The sequence below is a fragment of the Malurus melanocephalus genome, unplaced genomic scaffold, assembly GCF_030028575.1.
Source record: "Malurus melanocephalus ecotype Western Australia unplaced genomic scaffold, MMel_1.1 scaffold_30, whole genome shotgun sequence".
Classification (NCBI taxonomy): domain Eukaryota; kingdom Metazoa; phylum Chordata; class Aves; order Passeriformes; family Maluridae; genus Malurus; species Malurus melanocephalus.
Window position 1 is genome coordinate 241,287 of NW_026623262.1, and position 15,325 is coordinate 256,611.

A 15,325-nucleotide genomic window follows, 5' to 3' on the forward strand; every position below is an offset into this window, starting at 1 on the left:
ATGCACAAATAAAAACAATGACATAACACAGTGTTAAAAACAAATCAAACTTTAGRCTTCATTAAGAGGACTAATTCACTGCAAAGGCCAATGACTGAATAAACTGAGAAAACATCTGAGGACATAAATCCTAAATCAATAGGAATGGTCTCTGCCCTGTGCAGAGCAGTGCTGATGGGACTGTATTTCCTGTCCTTATRGAAGTGTCACTGCCTTTGAGCAAAAGTTATAAAGGAGTTTGGTGAACTAAGTGTTACAGAAGTCACAGGCCTGCGAGTTCTTTACTGGCGAGTGTWCTTAAAAAGCCTGTCCAAACACCTCCATTTATCTCTCTTCTTCTCCAGGCTGCAAACAGGGAGTGCTTCACCCTGGCTGCCAGTAAAGAGTTCTAGGAGAGGTGGYTCATGTGGTATGCTTGCACTTGATGGCTGAGCACCAAGGTTAGGTGGGTGCCCTTTAGTACATCAGTGCCTCAATTTTTCCCCCCACTTTAGGAGCTGCAGCCACCAGRTTCTCATCTGGATTATGTCCAGAATTTGAGAGTTCCTTCCCAAGTCTTTCTTTGTGGCCTAAGTTTTTTTTTTCAATTTAAACAGCTGAGACAATGGTGTGAAAATATGACTAGTGAATGCATGCTGGAGCCAGCTTTTGATCTGTATTTGGCATGGTTGGTTAACGGTAGTAGCTCTGAAAAATGGATTGTCACCAGCTGACATTCTCTGAATACAAGAATCCTGCTGCTTGGAAATTGGCCTCCAAGTCCTTGGAGACTTGTGGTTGTATGAAGAGGCATAAAGCACACAGAAGATCTCAGGATCATGCAAGATTCCCAGTGCTGCTGCTATTTTGTGGCAGTAACACAGTGACAAGAGTGGTTATAAGCAGCGTCTCAGCAGAGGGAGCTGCCCAGTCAGTCAGAGCTAATCACACCAGGTAAAACAAACCCAGTGATGAGCAGGCTGACACCAAGGGCAGTGTCAAGGTCTCCAGTTCCTGGAAGAGGTAGTGAGCTGGATGTTTTGCCTGGGAAGCTGTCAGGCAGAGAGKGACTCAGCAGGTCCAGATGACTGTGCCTCACAGCTTGACACAGCAGGAGCAGACAGATTTACGTCAGGAAGGGGAAGGCACTGATTTCTCAGGAAAGAGCAGGAATACTGCCATGGAGTAATTGACAATCATGAGCTATCTTCTGTAACAGATTTTCTGTCATGTTATTGTTGGTGATCATTTCGCATGTGTGTGTATAAGGAAAGATGTGGAGACCTGTGTCTTAAAGATGTCTTTGTCTGAGCCATTTGGAGCCAAGAAATGTCGCTCTGTCATGCCAATCAATAGCCATTAGGAGATCAAGTGAAGCACACCAATGGCTGATCAATGATGCCGAGGGAAGGAAAGCAACAACTGGGCTACATTACATSACCTCATCACCGGGAGGAATGAGATACATATAGCAACTGTAATTTCTCTCTYTCTATTTTAAGGTAAAGCGAGAATTAGCAGGTGTCCTCATTTTTGAGTCACATCCCAAAGCAGGAACGGTCTGTAAGTAAATGGAGTCCTGTCAAATCTTCTTTCTCATCTGTAGCATGAACATGTAAATTCTTAGTATTTAAACGACAAGAGCAAAACTTGTGTTTGTTGTGACAAGAGCATTCTTCAAACTTGATTGGCACTTAGTGTTTAAAACCTAGGATAATAGGGATTAGCTTAATCTGTTGCCAAGTGCAGGGACAGTCCCAAAATTATTTCTATATCCTTGTTTGAGTGTATGGATCACCTGCAATTAGGGTGTGTTTTTATCTCAAATTTTTGGTTCAACCAATCTCTAAAATGTGTTTTAATATAATCGGGTCTTTTAAACAAACCTTCCTGCACAAAAGAAAGGATTTAAAATGGTAAATTACTGAGAGGTGTTAATACTGAGAAGTTTTCGCAAATTAATGTTAAATTGGCAGTCACCGGAGAGCTAGGATAGAACATGGCTGCTGGTGGGATCCAATCTGTGTGCTAATTAGCGATTGATAACCTGACAAATATTGATAAAGTAGTTGTTGCAACTGTCATGGGGAGTAAAAACAACTTTCACATCCGTGTAATAAAATAACTATTATACGAGTATGAATTGTTTTTTCTAAATTTGGAAGGCAATTGCTTTTAAAATCATAGTATGCCCTTTTTATAAGGTACACATTTATATGACTGTAGAATTACCTTGAATTTTATTGGGTGCAGAATCCAGCCCATTTATATTTTGAATAACTATATTCTAACCATAAAATCTTTTCTCTCTCTTGTAGTATTTAATCAGGGAGAAGAAGGTACTTCTTGGTACATTATCCTAAAGGGATCAGTAAATGTAGTCATTTATGGCAAGGTATTTTTTTCAGAAGCTATTTTATTTGATTGTTATTACTGAAATTGTAAGAGTAAATTTTGAAGGAATACAGTTTAATTTAGAGCAAAAATGCTTTTTATTTCCCTACTAAACAAATAAAACATGATTTTATTAAGAAATGATCCAGTGGTTTCACTGATTATACTTCCAGTTGATTGCTGTATAATTTTGGGATATATTACACAGTTTCTGAATATAATTCATCCGAGTTATATCAGTAGCTTTAGGACAAAGTAATTTGCTGGAATTTGGTGAAATGCCAGATTTCATGGGGGTTTTGCCCCATCCCTTTACCACCATATTGTCCTGCATCTGGATGGCTAACTGTTCTCATGCGTGTCTGACAGGAGTACTGCTTTGTGACTGGTGGTTCTCAGGTTGGATGAACCCCTTCCAAGTTTATGCCAGCTCTTATTTTAGTTAAATCAAAGACCAAAAAGCATCTTCATTAAATTTCCTGTTTATAAAAGAGGTTTTTCAAGGCAAAAAAGAGTAGATCTTGGTGCACAGGAATCCCTTGAGTTTAAAAACCCTACTTGCCTATTGATTTCTCTATCAGTGACTGACAATCCTCCCTCTGAACACAAAGCATTTCACCAAAATCTAGCATAGAGACCCTGTTGCTAAGTCTGTTCCTAAATGACCCATATTTAGGCGTATTTTTTACATCATTGGGTGGGCCAARTCCTCTGTTACTGTAAACTGGAGAAAACGGAGCACTGCTGATGTGTAGCAGCTGAAGATGTGTTGTTCTATGTTATTTCTGCAAAGTTGATTTTATTTTTTAGGGCTTCTATAAATAAAATCAAAATAGTTGATTACTTTCTATCTTCAGCCGGATGAGAAGTCCTTCAAGCTGAATGTAATTTCAGAGAACAAGCCAATTCTTTTCTATTCTTGCCTCTCTTTAGTAATAGTAATAACCAGCTATCAAGTATTGTTTCCTAGTCATTATTTTGGCTGTTGATTTCCTGCCAAATAGATTTGTTTTGGTATTTGATTGTGAAGTCCGGTGTTTGTACAAGGTCTTTCAATAGAATCCAGAGTAATGATGGGTTTCTGCATGTAAATGTTTTGCTCTCTGCAGGGTGTGGTATGTACTCTACACGAAGGAGATGATTTTGGCAAGTTAGCACTTGTGAATGATGCTCCCAGAGCAGCATCCATTGTTCTGAGGGAAGACAACTGCCACTTCTTGAGAGTAGATAAGGAGGACTTCAACAGAATCCTTAGGGTAAGAGTGGGAAGGGACGCCCTGACAGTGTGATATCAGAACTTGSGAGTTTTTCTAGTCTGCCATTTCTRTGGATATATTGATATTAATAACCTTGTTTGTAGTATCCCCAAATGTGGAACACACATGTGACAGTCTAGACAGTCAAGTAAAGGTGTATGTTCATTACCTTCCCTCTCCCTCTTTTCTTAGCTCAGACATGCAGATACGACCACATGGAATCTTTTGTCTCTCACATTCTGTGATCTAGCATTTGCCCTGCTCAGTTTTTCTTTATGTTGTCTTGGATTTCTGGGTGATATTCCATCCAAATATTGAAAAAGACAAGACCACTGCTACTGGATATTTCAGTGTTAGATACCTTAAACTCAGGAGTTTCAAGGCAGAATCAGGTGGCAAATGGAGTAAGTTACAGATGCCTTTACACAGATGTCTTTATCAGACAAATCTCTAGAAAGATATTACCAGACTAATTTTACTTATTCACTTCGGGGTAAATGTGTTCCAARGTCCAACTGTAATTCTTTAAATTCAGGCTATTTTGTGGTCATTCATAGTAGAGGAAGTCTAAACCAGTATCATCCTGGTTTTGAACCTACATATGCCCAATATTGCTGTAATAAAACCAGTCCAGAAAGGGTACTCCACTAGAAAAATTACTTGTGGTTACAGTACAAAAGGGAATGAAGATCCCTGTTAAGCTTTGGTCCATGCTTCAAAGAACATCCAAGTCCATGGGCTTCACTAATTTTTAGTGGTTTTTGAATGCCCATTATATTTAAATGTTTTTTATTTTTCTATTATGAGCCGGTAGTAGAAAATGAACAGTTTACAGAGCTAAGACTTCCTATTCTTAAATGCTATTTTCTCATTTTTTTCAGAGACAAGTCAGATTGTAGAAAATAGTGTTCATATATAAGTGGGAATATAGATTACATTATATATGGAAAGTTGTGGGGAGACTTTTTTCCAGCAATTTATTTTTCATTTGACATCTCCATAAAATCGAGATTTTTTGACATAGTTCTTGTTCTAGCCTCTCCCACAATTCTCTGCCTCTTGCCCCAGTGTCAATGCTTCCTTCTTGCCTGTGAGGAAAACAGAATAAAGACAGATAAATACAGGGAGAAAGAGCCAATACCAGTCTTTTATGTTTAAAAGTCGTGCACTTGGTTAGAGTAACTAAACAGCCAAATCAGGTGCAGTCACATTATTAAAAATAATTTGTCTTGCAGGATGTGGAAGCAAATACAGTAAGACTTAAAGAACACGACCAAGATGTCTTGGTGTTGGAGAAGATCCCAGCAGAAAACAGAATTTCTAATCAAGGAAATTCACAGCCACAGCACAAGTATGTTTTCATTCAGCAGTGCAAATGTCAGACAATTATTAACCTTTTTAAATGGTACTATTATCCAAACAATAGCATATTCCCTTTCACTGGAAGACTGCACTGCATATAAACTTTTCTTTTTTCAATCATCAGCTGAGCACATACCCCACACTCGATAACATACCCATTTCTAGCAGCACAACAGCTTTATGTCTTTACACAATAATTGCCTAAAGATTTCAGTGTAAATACTTACTTCAAGTAATAGCTTCTAAATACACTAAGCATGGAGATTGATGAGACCCTCTTAATCTGAGTTACTGTGTAAAAGACGAGAGGAAACTGCATTGTTTTATTGTTAGGTACAGATATTTTTATTTTGGAATTTGAGCTCAAGATGCTAGTAAGAGTTTGCTATGCACAATTTATATGCAAACCTAAGATCTCATGCAATGAAAGTGCAGAGCTTTTTTTTTCAGAATAGCTTAATGCTGTAATAACAATATTAACTGTATTTTCCTTACTTTTTTACTGAAAGGGAAAAAGTATAATTCTGTTTGGGTACTACTGTGATAAGAGTGAGTCTATTATCATTCAAAATGTTGGTAAAACCGCTAAAGACTTTGTAAATTTATTATTTGCAAATGGATGCATGATTTTATTCACAAGTATTGAAACAATTGCAACAAGTTTTGAATCATTTACCCTGAACCTCACTTTCTCTCAAAAAGGAGCAAATTTATTGTGCAATATTTTGGGTACAGTTTTTGTATATGAAATATTACCTGGGATTTCATATACTTAATTTATCTGCATAACTGAATGCAAAGACTTACAAAGATTTGTGAAGGTTGGATAAACCATTCTTTCCATTTTATATATGCGTTTCACATTTTTCAGAAMCTGCTATTTCATCTTTCATTTGATCTATTTAAGCATCTAGAAAAACAATCTATACTACSAGCAATACATGTACTCTTACACAAGTTTTTCTTTGTCTGAATRAGGGGAACTTGCCTGTAGCCAGTGKATTTGCATCAGCAACTGCAATKCACAGCGACTTGGTCACGGATTTAAATCTGTTTTCTTGGGTCTGAGACATTTTTCATGCTTCCAAAAGTGAAAGTTTAATTTGAACATTTTGAAACACTGCCTTCCTTGCAAACTCTTTGCACCAGTAATACTTGTATTATTTTCTTGTTCAGAATTAGATAAAAATAGGCAGAGACATTAATGATTACATTAAGCTGTATCTTAGGTCTTACATTCCAGGAATATTTTCAGGTAAAGCTCAGAATTTCATTTTTGTAAATATTTTGCACATTTGGTCAGRTTTTGGGTACTATCAATGTACCAGCAAGGGAGCTTTTGCTGGTAACAGTGACAAATAGACTTAAGTTAYCAAAAGAGAAACCTGAAGGTTCACTGTCTGCTTTTCACCAGTGGGGTTATTACTGTATTGGCACTGTCTTTATGTTTAAAGTGTTCAGAGTGAGTTCACTGGGTTTGAGGACAGCATTTCTTTTCTTGGTAAATAGAGTAAGTGGCTAGATTTATGTTTGAGAGTCCAAACCAAAGTTACCAATGTTTTTTGTTTTCCAGAATGTGWTACTGGAATGCATTAGCTGAGTGTTCAGTACTTTTGAAAATTACTCTGCTCAAAGGAGAGGCTTAACAGGAACCTCTTCTCAGGAGGAAACTAATTTCCTCTTCTTGGCCTTGGGGAAAACTTCACTTTGGGAGCAGATGCTCTTGGTTACAGTTTGGATTCCACTGGCTCCTCTAGGCAGGAGACAGAGCTCCTACAAAGCTCCCTGAGCCGTGCTTTCAAACAGTGGCAGTTTCAGAGGACTGGCTCTGAAGTTACCACTCCCAAGATCTAACTCTTCATGGGTGATCACACTCGTGCAGGATGAATTCAGCAGCCCTGCAAATCACTTCATGTTCATTTTCACTTTCATATTCCGAGTACAGCAACCTGTGATTTCTCTGCTTCACTCACTTAGATACTTGGTTAGTATCTCTGTGAGAATGTGCACTGGCTTAACAAGTGTTTGTGTTCTTGGGACATCAATACAGTTCTTCCAAAGGGGTTGGCAGGTAAAAGAACTGTGACGGTCAGTGCTCAAAGTGAGGAGGAGCTCCCAGGAGCTCAGCTCCACCACTTATTTCTCAGCAGGAGCAGAGTATCTTCACTTCTCAGGGTTCTTTCTTTCTTTTTTTTTTTTTTTTAAAGTTTTGTACTTTATCAGTTGAGTTAAAAAAAAAAAGGATGCAAAGATTGAAAGATTGGAGGGAAATATTAAAAAATCTGACCTGCAAGAAAAGAAAAAAAAAGATGACAGGACAAGTTTTGCAATATCATATGATATTCTGCTGGTACTTAAAATCTTGCSAGTGTTTTTGCATGAAACAGAAAACATGCCTTTTGCACTAGTTCTCTCACTCACTGAATTAACTCCAGGAAGTGGTGCAATCTTCAGTTTAGTGACTTTAAACACTTACTTACTTCAACTATGCAAGGCATTGCACAGATTTGAAGACACTTTGTGYTGCTTTATTATCTGCCCTGCCTTCTCAGAACAACCTCTGGCAGTGTTGCTAAAGGAAATTGTTTCCTTTCTCTGACACTGATACACACCAGTTCTTGTTTCAGGCTCATACTAAGCCTGTTAAGACCCTTTAATGACTGCAAATTGCTGCTGTTACCGAGGTATTTATTCACAGTGAAGGAGCTTTTCTGCTTCTAGTTCTCCAGGTTTGGATCAGTGCAGCTCTGCTGGCTGTGGTGTAACTGTGGTGTTACACTGAAGAATTTGTGTGAGGAGGGGACTGTCTGTCATCTGACACTCCCTGGGCAGGGTGGAGAATGTTACTGCTCTTAGATTTACAGGGGGAAGCCAGCAAACATTGTGAGTGGTTTTGTCCTAAGCACACAGATTCTGGTCAGAGCAAATGTTTGTGCTCTGGCACACAGCAGCACAGCAGTCCTGATCTTCCTGCTGGTACACAATTATTTCTTAGTTAGCTGTTTTGGCTATGAGATGCTAACTGCTCCTTTTCCTCCCTCAGGTATATTGTGATGTCAGGAACCCCAGAGAAAATTTTAGAGCACTTTCTAGAAACTATGCGCCTTGAAGCAACTTTAAATGAAGCAACAGGTATCTACATGGCAGAAGCTGTTCTATTATCACCCCGTAGGATGACCTTGCTGGGGGAACACCACAATGTGGTCCTTTGAAAAGCACCTAGTGGTAGTTTCTCCCAGAATAAGAACTATCTACTRCTCTGAAATAACCCCAAGAGAGCCAAGGAAATCCAGAATTAAAAATAGCAATCCACTCCTCCAAGTCTGCTGTATTGTATTYGTACTTTCAGGTCAAAGTAGAACAGCAAAATCCCCCAAGGTTCCAGACCCCCAGTAACACTTTAGTCAAGGGAGAAGARCTAAGCCCACCATGGGCCAAGTCCTAAGAATGCAGATTGCTGCATCTGCTCTTAATAAGGCTGCTTTTTATTAGTGTAAACAGAACAGAGAATTTACATCTAGGGATATAATTTGCTGACCTACTATTAGTAAGTATTTTAATGATTAAAAAGAGTCAGACACAAAAAATCATCATAATTCTGATAAAATCATGCACAGGACTTATTAAGTTACATAGTACTGCTTTTGCAAGTCTTTTTTACATTGCAAATGTCTGGTAAGCATGTAGTCAAAAATGTTCTTAAATACARTTAATCTGCTATTGACCTCATAGTATTGGAGAAGCCTGTGTAGTAGAATGATTGAAACATTACGAAAATTCTTTTAAAKTGTATGTTTTCACCACTTTAAAGACAAAAAATAGGGATCCTTTTCACAGATAACTGTTTACTAGGATTGCAAGCACAATATTGTTCTTTAGGCTTGCAGCTATAGAATCACAAGTTTTCTATTTGCCGTATGCATGTGTATTTTTCAAAAACAAATTATTTTTAAAGTATTTTAAACTTTTCACCAAAATATCTGGTGACAAGATTTTTACCTGTGTCCTAATACAACACAATGTGTCACAATTGACAAAGTTATTTTTAGGATATAGCATCACAGAATGCTGGAAAACTGAACTTTTCATTTATGCATTCCTTTCATTTAAGAGYGTTTAAAAACCAGTTTGCTCTGGGCATTGCATAAAAAAGATGCCACCCTTACAGAGGTGATTTTGTCAACTGAGAAATGCTTTCATATATKAATTATACAAGTGGAAGCAATGCTGTAATATTTTATTGCACACTTATCTCCATGTTTCTTCTGCCATCCCTTACAATGTTTATAAATGTTTCTGTTATCTCAAAAGTTGCACTGTAGAAACTGTACCCTGAGGTATTGTGTTCACTGTTTCTCAGTGATTCCATATAAGTCTGCCAGACTTATTCTGGCCTCTGCAGCCAGGCTTTATAAATCCTTCTTGTTGTCATAAATACAAAGATAAGGCAAACTGAATTTACACCAGCATTACCACAGGTCATTTTAATAGAAAAAATAGCTTTCTGGGTTTTGGCAGAGAAATWGGCAATCATATTTGTTCATCTATGTTTTAATGTAAATGGAGCAGCTGTGATACTTCTGAATCAAAATAAACCCAGAAGTCTGACTGTTCATTTACCTCTTTTAGGCATTCTACTCACTGCTGAGAAATAAGCAAAGAAGGAAATTATTTGTCTTCTTCTGTTTAGGATATAGTAAATGTACTGCGTGGTATTGTAACTCCTAAGTCAAATGCATCAGCCCTTTTTAGGTACCCAGGTGTGAAAGGCCTAATTTTTCCTCTGCAGAGAACTCTACACTTGTAGTGAAGTATATCCAAATATTTCTTTTTAGCACAGATGTGGGACTTTCTTTGTGTGAATTTTGCTGTGTCAAATTTCTCTTTGACATAGGCAAATGGCTGTTAGCATAAATGCAATAAAATTCATGCAGACAAAACTAAAAGCTTGATTTTTTGGGCTCATGTTTGTTCATCACCCTTTTTAGTACTTAATGCCTACAAAGAAAGTGCAAAAAGGCCCTTTAATTATCTGCAGAGGGCTAAAAAGATATTTCAGCTCAAAGAAAACTCATCCTTGAAATCCCTAAGCTTTTTGCAGAGGCTTAATTGACTGTTTTCTTTCTTCTCTTTTCACAGATTCTGCTTTAAATGATTTTATTATGATGCACTGTGTTTTTATGCCAAATAGTCAGCTCTGCCCAGCACTGATGGCACAATATCCTTTTGTAAGAGAAAAGTCTCTTTAGCTACTATACCTGTCAGTGATGAGACTGAAGCTTTCCAATCTCAAGAACTGCATCACATTCCATGGAGGCTGTGCCTTGTGAGTAGATTCTCAGTGTCTGACTAACAGTGTCCATAATAGCTCAACAGCTCTGAAATGGACAGTGTATACCCGTGATGAGTTACAGTACAGACCATGAAAACCGTATATTTCCTGTGTTGATTACTATTCCAAGGGAAATAAATGTACYGTCTCTCCACCAGATAAGTGAAATTACATCGATGTTTGGGTTACCCTCCCTGTATCCTTCCTGTCTTTCTTGGGTTTTGCTGATCTACAGCGTCCACATTGTAACTGGGATAGCGATGTCTTGGTARTTTCAATGTCTTGGTGATTTCAGTGGTCCCCTTTAGAGATTGCAAGCTGCAAACTGCCTCAAGCAAAAGGCTGCCTGAGCTTGTAGAATAATGGGTAAGTTGTTCCTAGGGGCTGTCCTAATAGTTATGRAAAGATAACAATCATCTATAACAATAGTCCATCACAAATACTAACAAACTGCAAGAAGATTCAATTGAATGTGAATACAAGGAGATGAAATCTTAATAGTGGAGAGCATTGAGAGCTGGAGGTGATTGTCATRCTGTCTGCATGTTTTATAGGAGTCTGTGAAACGTCCATCTGTCAATTACTGTCAGGTTATTTAGCTTGGGGTGCTGTTGGACACTGAGAGTTTTCCTTGTGCACAGTGACTTGAAGCTATCAAGTGACTGGGAACATTAAATAAACATATAATGTTTTCTGTTTTATAGCATTCTGACAGRGATATAATAACTTGAGTTCCCTATTTATTTGTTTGGAATCACATTGCTGTGAAAGTGCTTTCCTTCAAGCTCAGTGGGGCGAGTGACATCTGGGAAAGCTTACCCCCTGAAACCACAAAATAGAGCATCGTGTTCTTGTCTGGCAAGCTTGAGAATCCATTTGTGTTACTCCCACAAAGGATAGTAATTGTTTTGAAAACCTTTAGACCCATGAGGCTGGTTTGTAGAAGATTGTTCATACACCTGAAGCAAACACATTTTCAAAAATCGCATTGTTTTGGATATCAAAAGGATTACAAAATGCTGTTTCTGACAGCACTGAGAGGGGAAGGCAGGGCAGCACTTTTAATATTCTTTTCATGAACCCAATTGTTTCTGGTTTTGTTTTGTTTTTTTTTTTGTTCTGGTTTATCTAGCCCATATTATTCAGTCAGTCCATTTGAGATTCAGGCTTGTCTGTCCTCAGTTAGAATTTAATGCCTCTGATACCCAATAACTGCAAAAATCAGACCCATAAGCAAAATCTACCTTATTGTGTATGGGGGAAAAGCATTTCTGATCATCAAAGTATAATCACACCTAAGGATAAGTATTCACTTGTGATGAAATCTGTTCTGGAGAGGATTAAGTGGGTCGTGGCAAACATCACGCTAATTCTTTTCAGAGAGRAGCAGGGCTGGAAGTAACTGGCATCCTACTGCTTTAGTGTTAGCTTTCCCTAGTGCTGAATTATTATTTATTTGGTCCGTTCTGAATATGGAAAAGCTACCTCTGCTTTGTTGATTGTACCATTGAAATTTATTGTTAGAGTTGAAAGGTTCCTAACAAAGCTCATCTTTTTGGAGCAAAATCACTCTGCAAAAGTGTTCGCCAGTGCTGTGAGACTAAGGATAGATTAGTTATGCTCGATGAGGAAATGAAAACAGAAAACGAAAAAGAATAAAGGTGATTCAGTCTTTGACTTTCTGCTTCAGCTCCCAATTTTGAATCARAACAGGTCTATTTTTCTGCACCCACTTAGGATACTATTTTAGCTGGCAGCATGCAAGTATGAGTAGAGCAAGAGCACAGAAGTGCTTTCAAGCATCATACAGAGTATAAATTTGGGATATAAATTATTTGTGTTTTCACTTCTTTCACAGCAGTCATTTGTAAGTTACTTTACTCCTAAAAGGAATGGACAGGTGCACCATCTTGTCCAGGTAACATTCTTGCTTGCTGTGGATTCCACGCTTGTGCTATGCTGTTCTTTGGCACACCAAGTCTTTTTCAGTCATTAAAGTATGTGGGTCTGGCAATATCAAAAAAAAAAAAAAAACCCAGACTTCTGTTTTATAGGGATACAAAGGCTATGCTCCCCTGTCCTGCATCAGGATATAAGTCCCTTGTGTTGGAMCAAGGCCCCTGTTTCCCACTCTTCTTTACAGAATGGAAGTGGACAAATTCTCAGAGCTACAGCTTGTCAGCAGGAGCAGGACAGTGCCCAAAAGAAAACTTGAAATAGAACAGCAGCCCCRAAAGTGCGCTTGGGTTAGTGCAAGTGCGTGAGTACATGTGCAGGGGTGCATCTTTAAAGAACCACTGTCTAAATACTTACCAAGTATAAACTTCTCTGGTTCTCTGTAGATGATAGTTCTTCAGCATATTTCCATGTGAGTGTTTTGCTAATCTCTTTTTCTACCATGCCAGCAAAAACGTTTGCATTATGCTGTAGCAGTGGGTACTGATCTTGCACAGCTCTTGATATAGTTAAGGGTGCCTATGCAGGGAAGAACAGATTTCAGAATTGTTTCCATTTCTTAGCATATGCTAGAAAAAAATAGAAATATRCGGACATACTGAGCTCTAACCATATTGGAGTTGATAAATACTTTGGAATTATCTGACACTTGTTGCAAGTATACATCACAGTTTATTTCTTATTGTGGTCTGTAATGAAGCTGCATCCTGGAGATCACASAAAATGTGAGAACCCTTCATTGACTTACCCTGTCATAATGTTAAAAAAAGAGAAATCAATATAAATGAGCAGTAAAAATACCGAAAAATTACCAGTGCCTTTGGTGAGTCAGTTAATAAGAAAGTAAAAATACATTAATGATAGTATTTGAAAGGTAAATATGGCATGAGGAAAATGACTCATTAGAATATTAAACTTGCTCCCCAAGACATTAGACCACATAACTTGCAATGAATTATTTACTTCTTTTGACCTTCTGACTTACTGCCTTAATTGTACTGTACTGTTGAATTCTCTGGTAATTTTAAACCTTTCCAAATGAAATGAAAATGCAGAWTTCTGAAAGTTTGTCAGATCACTAAATGTTACTTTCGGCCTTTTACCTATTTGTCTGTTTTTATAATGTTGACACTTTGTCTTTAAAASCATCAATGAAATGTTTCCTGTTCTTTCTTATTTTTTGTCACAAAATAGCTTTCACAAAGTATTGTGTCCTAAATACACTTTATTTGATATAGTGGAAATGTCYGATTTCCTCATGACAATGAGGCTACTACGGAATTTATTATTTTACCCTCTGTTTCTTTAATCAGTTCAGGCTGTCAAAGTCCCCCTCCCAAAATGGACTGAGGTTCATCTTGAGTTAAAATAACTTGTAAAAATAAAATGAATGTCACTGGTGGTTCATTCTGATAGTCTTGCTCACAAATGGAAAATTGGAATTGTTAATAAACACAAAGTGACATTTTTCTTCACATGTTTCCAAAGAGGAAGAAGGAGAAATATCCTTCTTCAATCTCCATGGTTAATCCTCTTCTCTGTTGTTCTGTTCTGCTCCCCTACAGCAACCATCTCTGTGGTGGGGACTAGGATCATTCCTGTGCTCTTTAGAAAATTCATTGTCTTTTTACTTTTTACTATGAACATAAAAGGTTTGCAAAGCGTTATGCTAGTGGATGTCAGAATTTAGAAGTATATATTGGGAAGCTGTGTTTGAGCACCTTGGAAGTGGTTTATTGGAAGTCAGTTGTTCATGAAGTCATACTGGGTTTGATTTTTCAATCACTGAATGTTTTCCTTGACACTGTGGCACGTATCATGCCCAGCCTTCTCAGGGTACAGAGCAGGAGAAAATGGATTATGCCCTCAACAATAAAAGGCGAGTCATTCGATTGGTTCTGCAGTGGGCTGCTCTGTATGGAGATCTACTGCAAGAAGATGAAGCAGCCATGGCCTTTGTGGAGGTATAAAGGAATCACTGTATCACTGTACTGAAAAGTAACCACCAGGCAAGATAAGCTAAAAGCCTGTTCCTAGTCTGTAGAATTCTGTCACAAACTGAAGTGAAATAGGTCATTTCAAAGTGCARTCTCTTAGCTCTGTTTTCCTGGGTTTGGCTGCAGATGGTAAACGTCCCACAACAGTGCTTGAMCCATTGCCAGCCTCTGGCCCTCTGAAAATACTGTTACAGACCCCTTTCAAAGTACTGCATGGGCAGAATGTGTTACAGCAGTAGCTGAATTTGCTTTTTCTAGCATTTTCTTGTGAATACTTCAGAGGCTCTGCATATTGAACTGGAGGGCTGTTTATGTCTGCCTGAGGTGTGCCAGGAAAGAGCCGGAGGGTTGCCACTCTACAAAGCCAAAACTCCTTTCCATTTCAATGACAGCTGTAGTGCAGCTACTGGAACWCAAGATCTTTGTCTTCAGAACCCTTGTAAATTCTTTGTGGTAGCTGSCATATTCCTTGGATTTCTAAAAGAAGAAGCACGGCCAACATCATGTTAAATGATCACAATTGCCTTTCTTATTATACATTGTGTTAATGGAACAGTCTGTATGTTACTGKCTGAATGAAAGTTCCTACCCAAAGAGCTTAAAACTGAACCTAAAATAAGAATTAGCAGAGGGCAATAGAGAGGGGCTTTAAGAATGTTAGACACACCACAAAAACATGAGAAAGCTTTTCAAGCTTTGGACGTGGCATAGTCTTTCATTAGGCCAGAAGATAAAGAACAATCACTAGCTGCAGGCACATAGATCCTTCATTGGGATGGATTTATGTAGATGTATCAGGAATAGGTTTGAGTAGGGTTTAAAAGAGAGGGATTCTGTAGTGGATTAGAGTAGCTGAGAGTCAGTGACTCGGGAGCAAATGAAACACCAAAGACTACAACAACACTGAATAAAAAAACCTATCATGCCAGATTATTCGTGAATTTTAGTCTGTGTCCTTGACAGTCTGAAAATGCAGGTTTTGCTCAAGCAGTCAGTGGTTACAGAGTGAGCTAAGGAGCCTCATCAGGCTTCCCTTCTGCATGTCTAAC

At 38.1% G+C, this 15,325-nt stretch overlaps 1 protein-coding gene across 5 annotated transcripts in view; it reads left to right on the top strand.

Moving 5' to 3' along the window:
- RAPGEF4 (Rap guanine nucleotide exchange factor 4) overlaps positions 1-15,325 on the top strand; it is a 139,296-nt gene that overhangs the window by 96,800 nt on the left and 27,171 nt on the right. For all 5 annotated transcript variants that reach the window (XM_057363657.1, XM_057363658.1, XM_057363660.1 and 2 more), the window contains 7 exons: positions 1,482-1,542; positions 2,298-2,374; positions 3,483-3,629; positions 4,865-4,980; positions 8,035-8,123; positions 10,131-10,209; positions 14,093-14,243. In XM_057363657.1, coding sequence (XP_057219640.1) covers positions 1,482-1,542; positions 2,298-2,374; positions 3,483-3,629; positions 4,865-4,980; positions 8,035-8,123; positions 10,131-10,209; positions 14,093-14,243 — 720 coding nt within the window. The remainder of the gene's footprint in view (positions 1-1,481; positions 1,543-2,297; positions 2,375-3,482; positions 3,630-4,864; positions 4,981-8,034; positions 8,124-10,130; positions 10,210-14,092; positions 14,244-15,325) is intronic.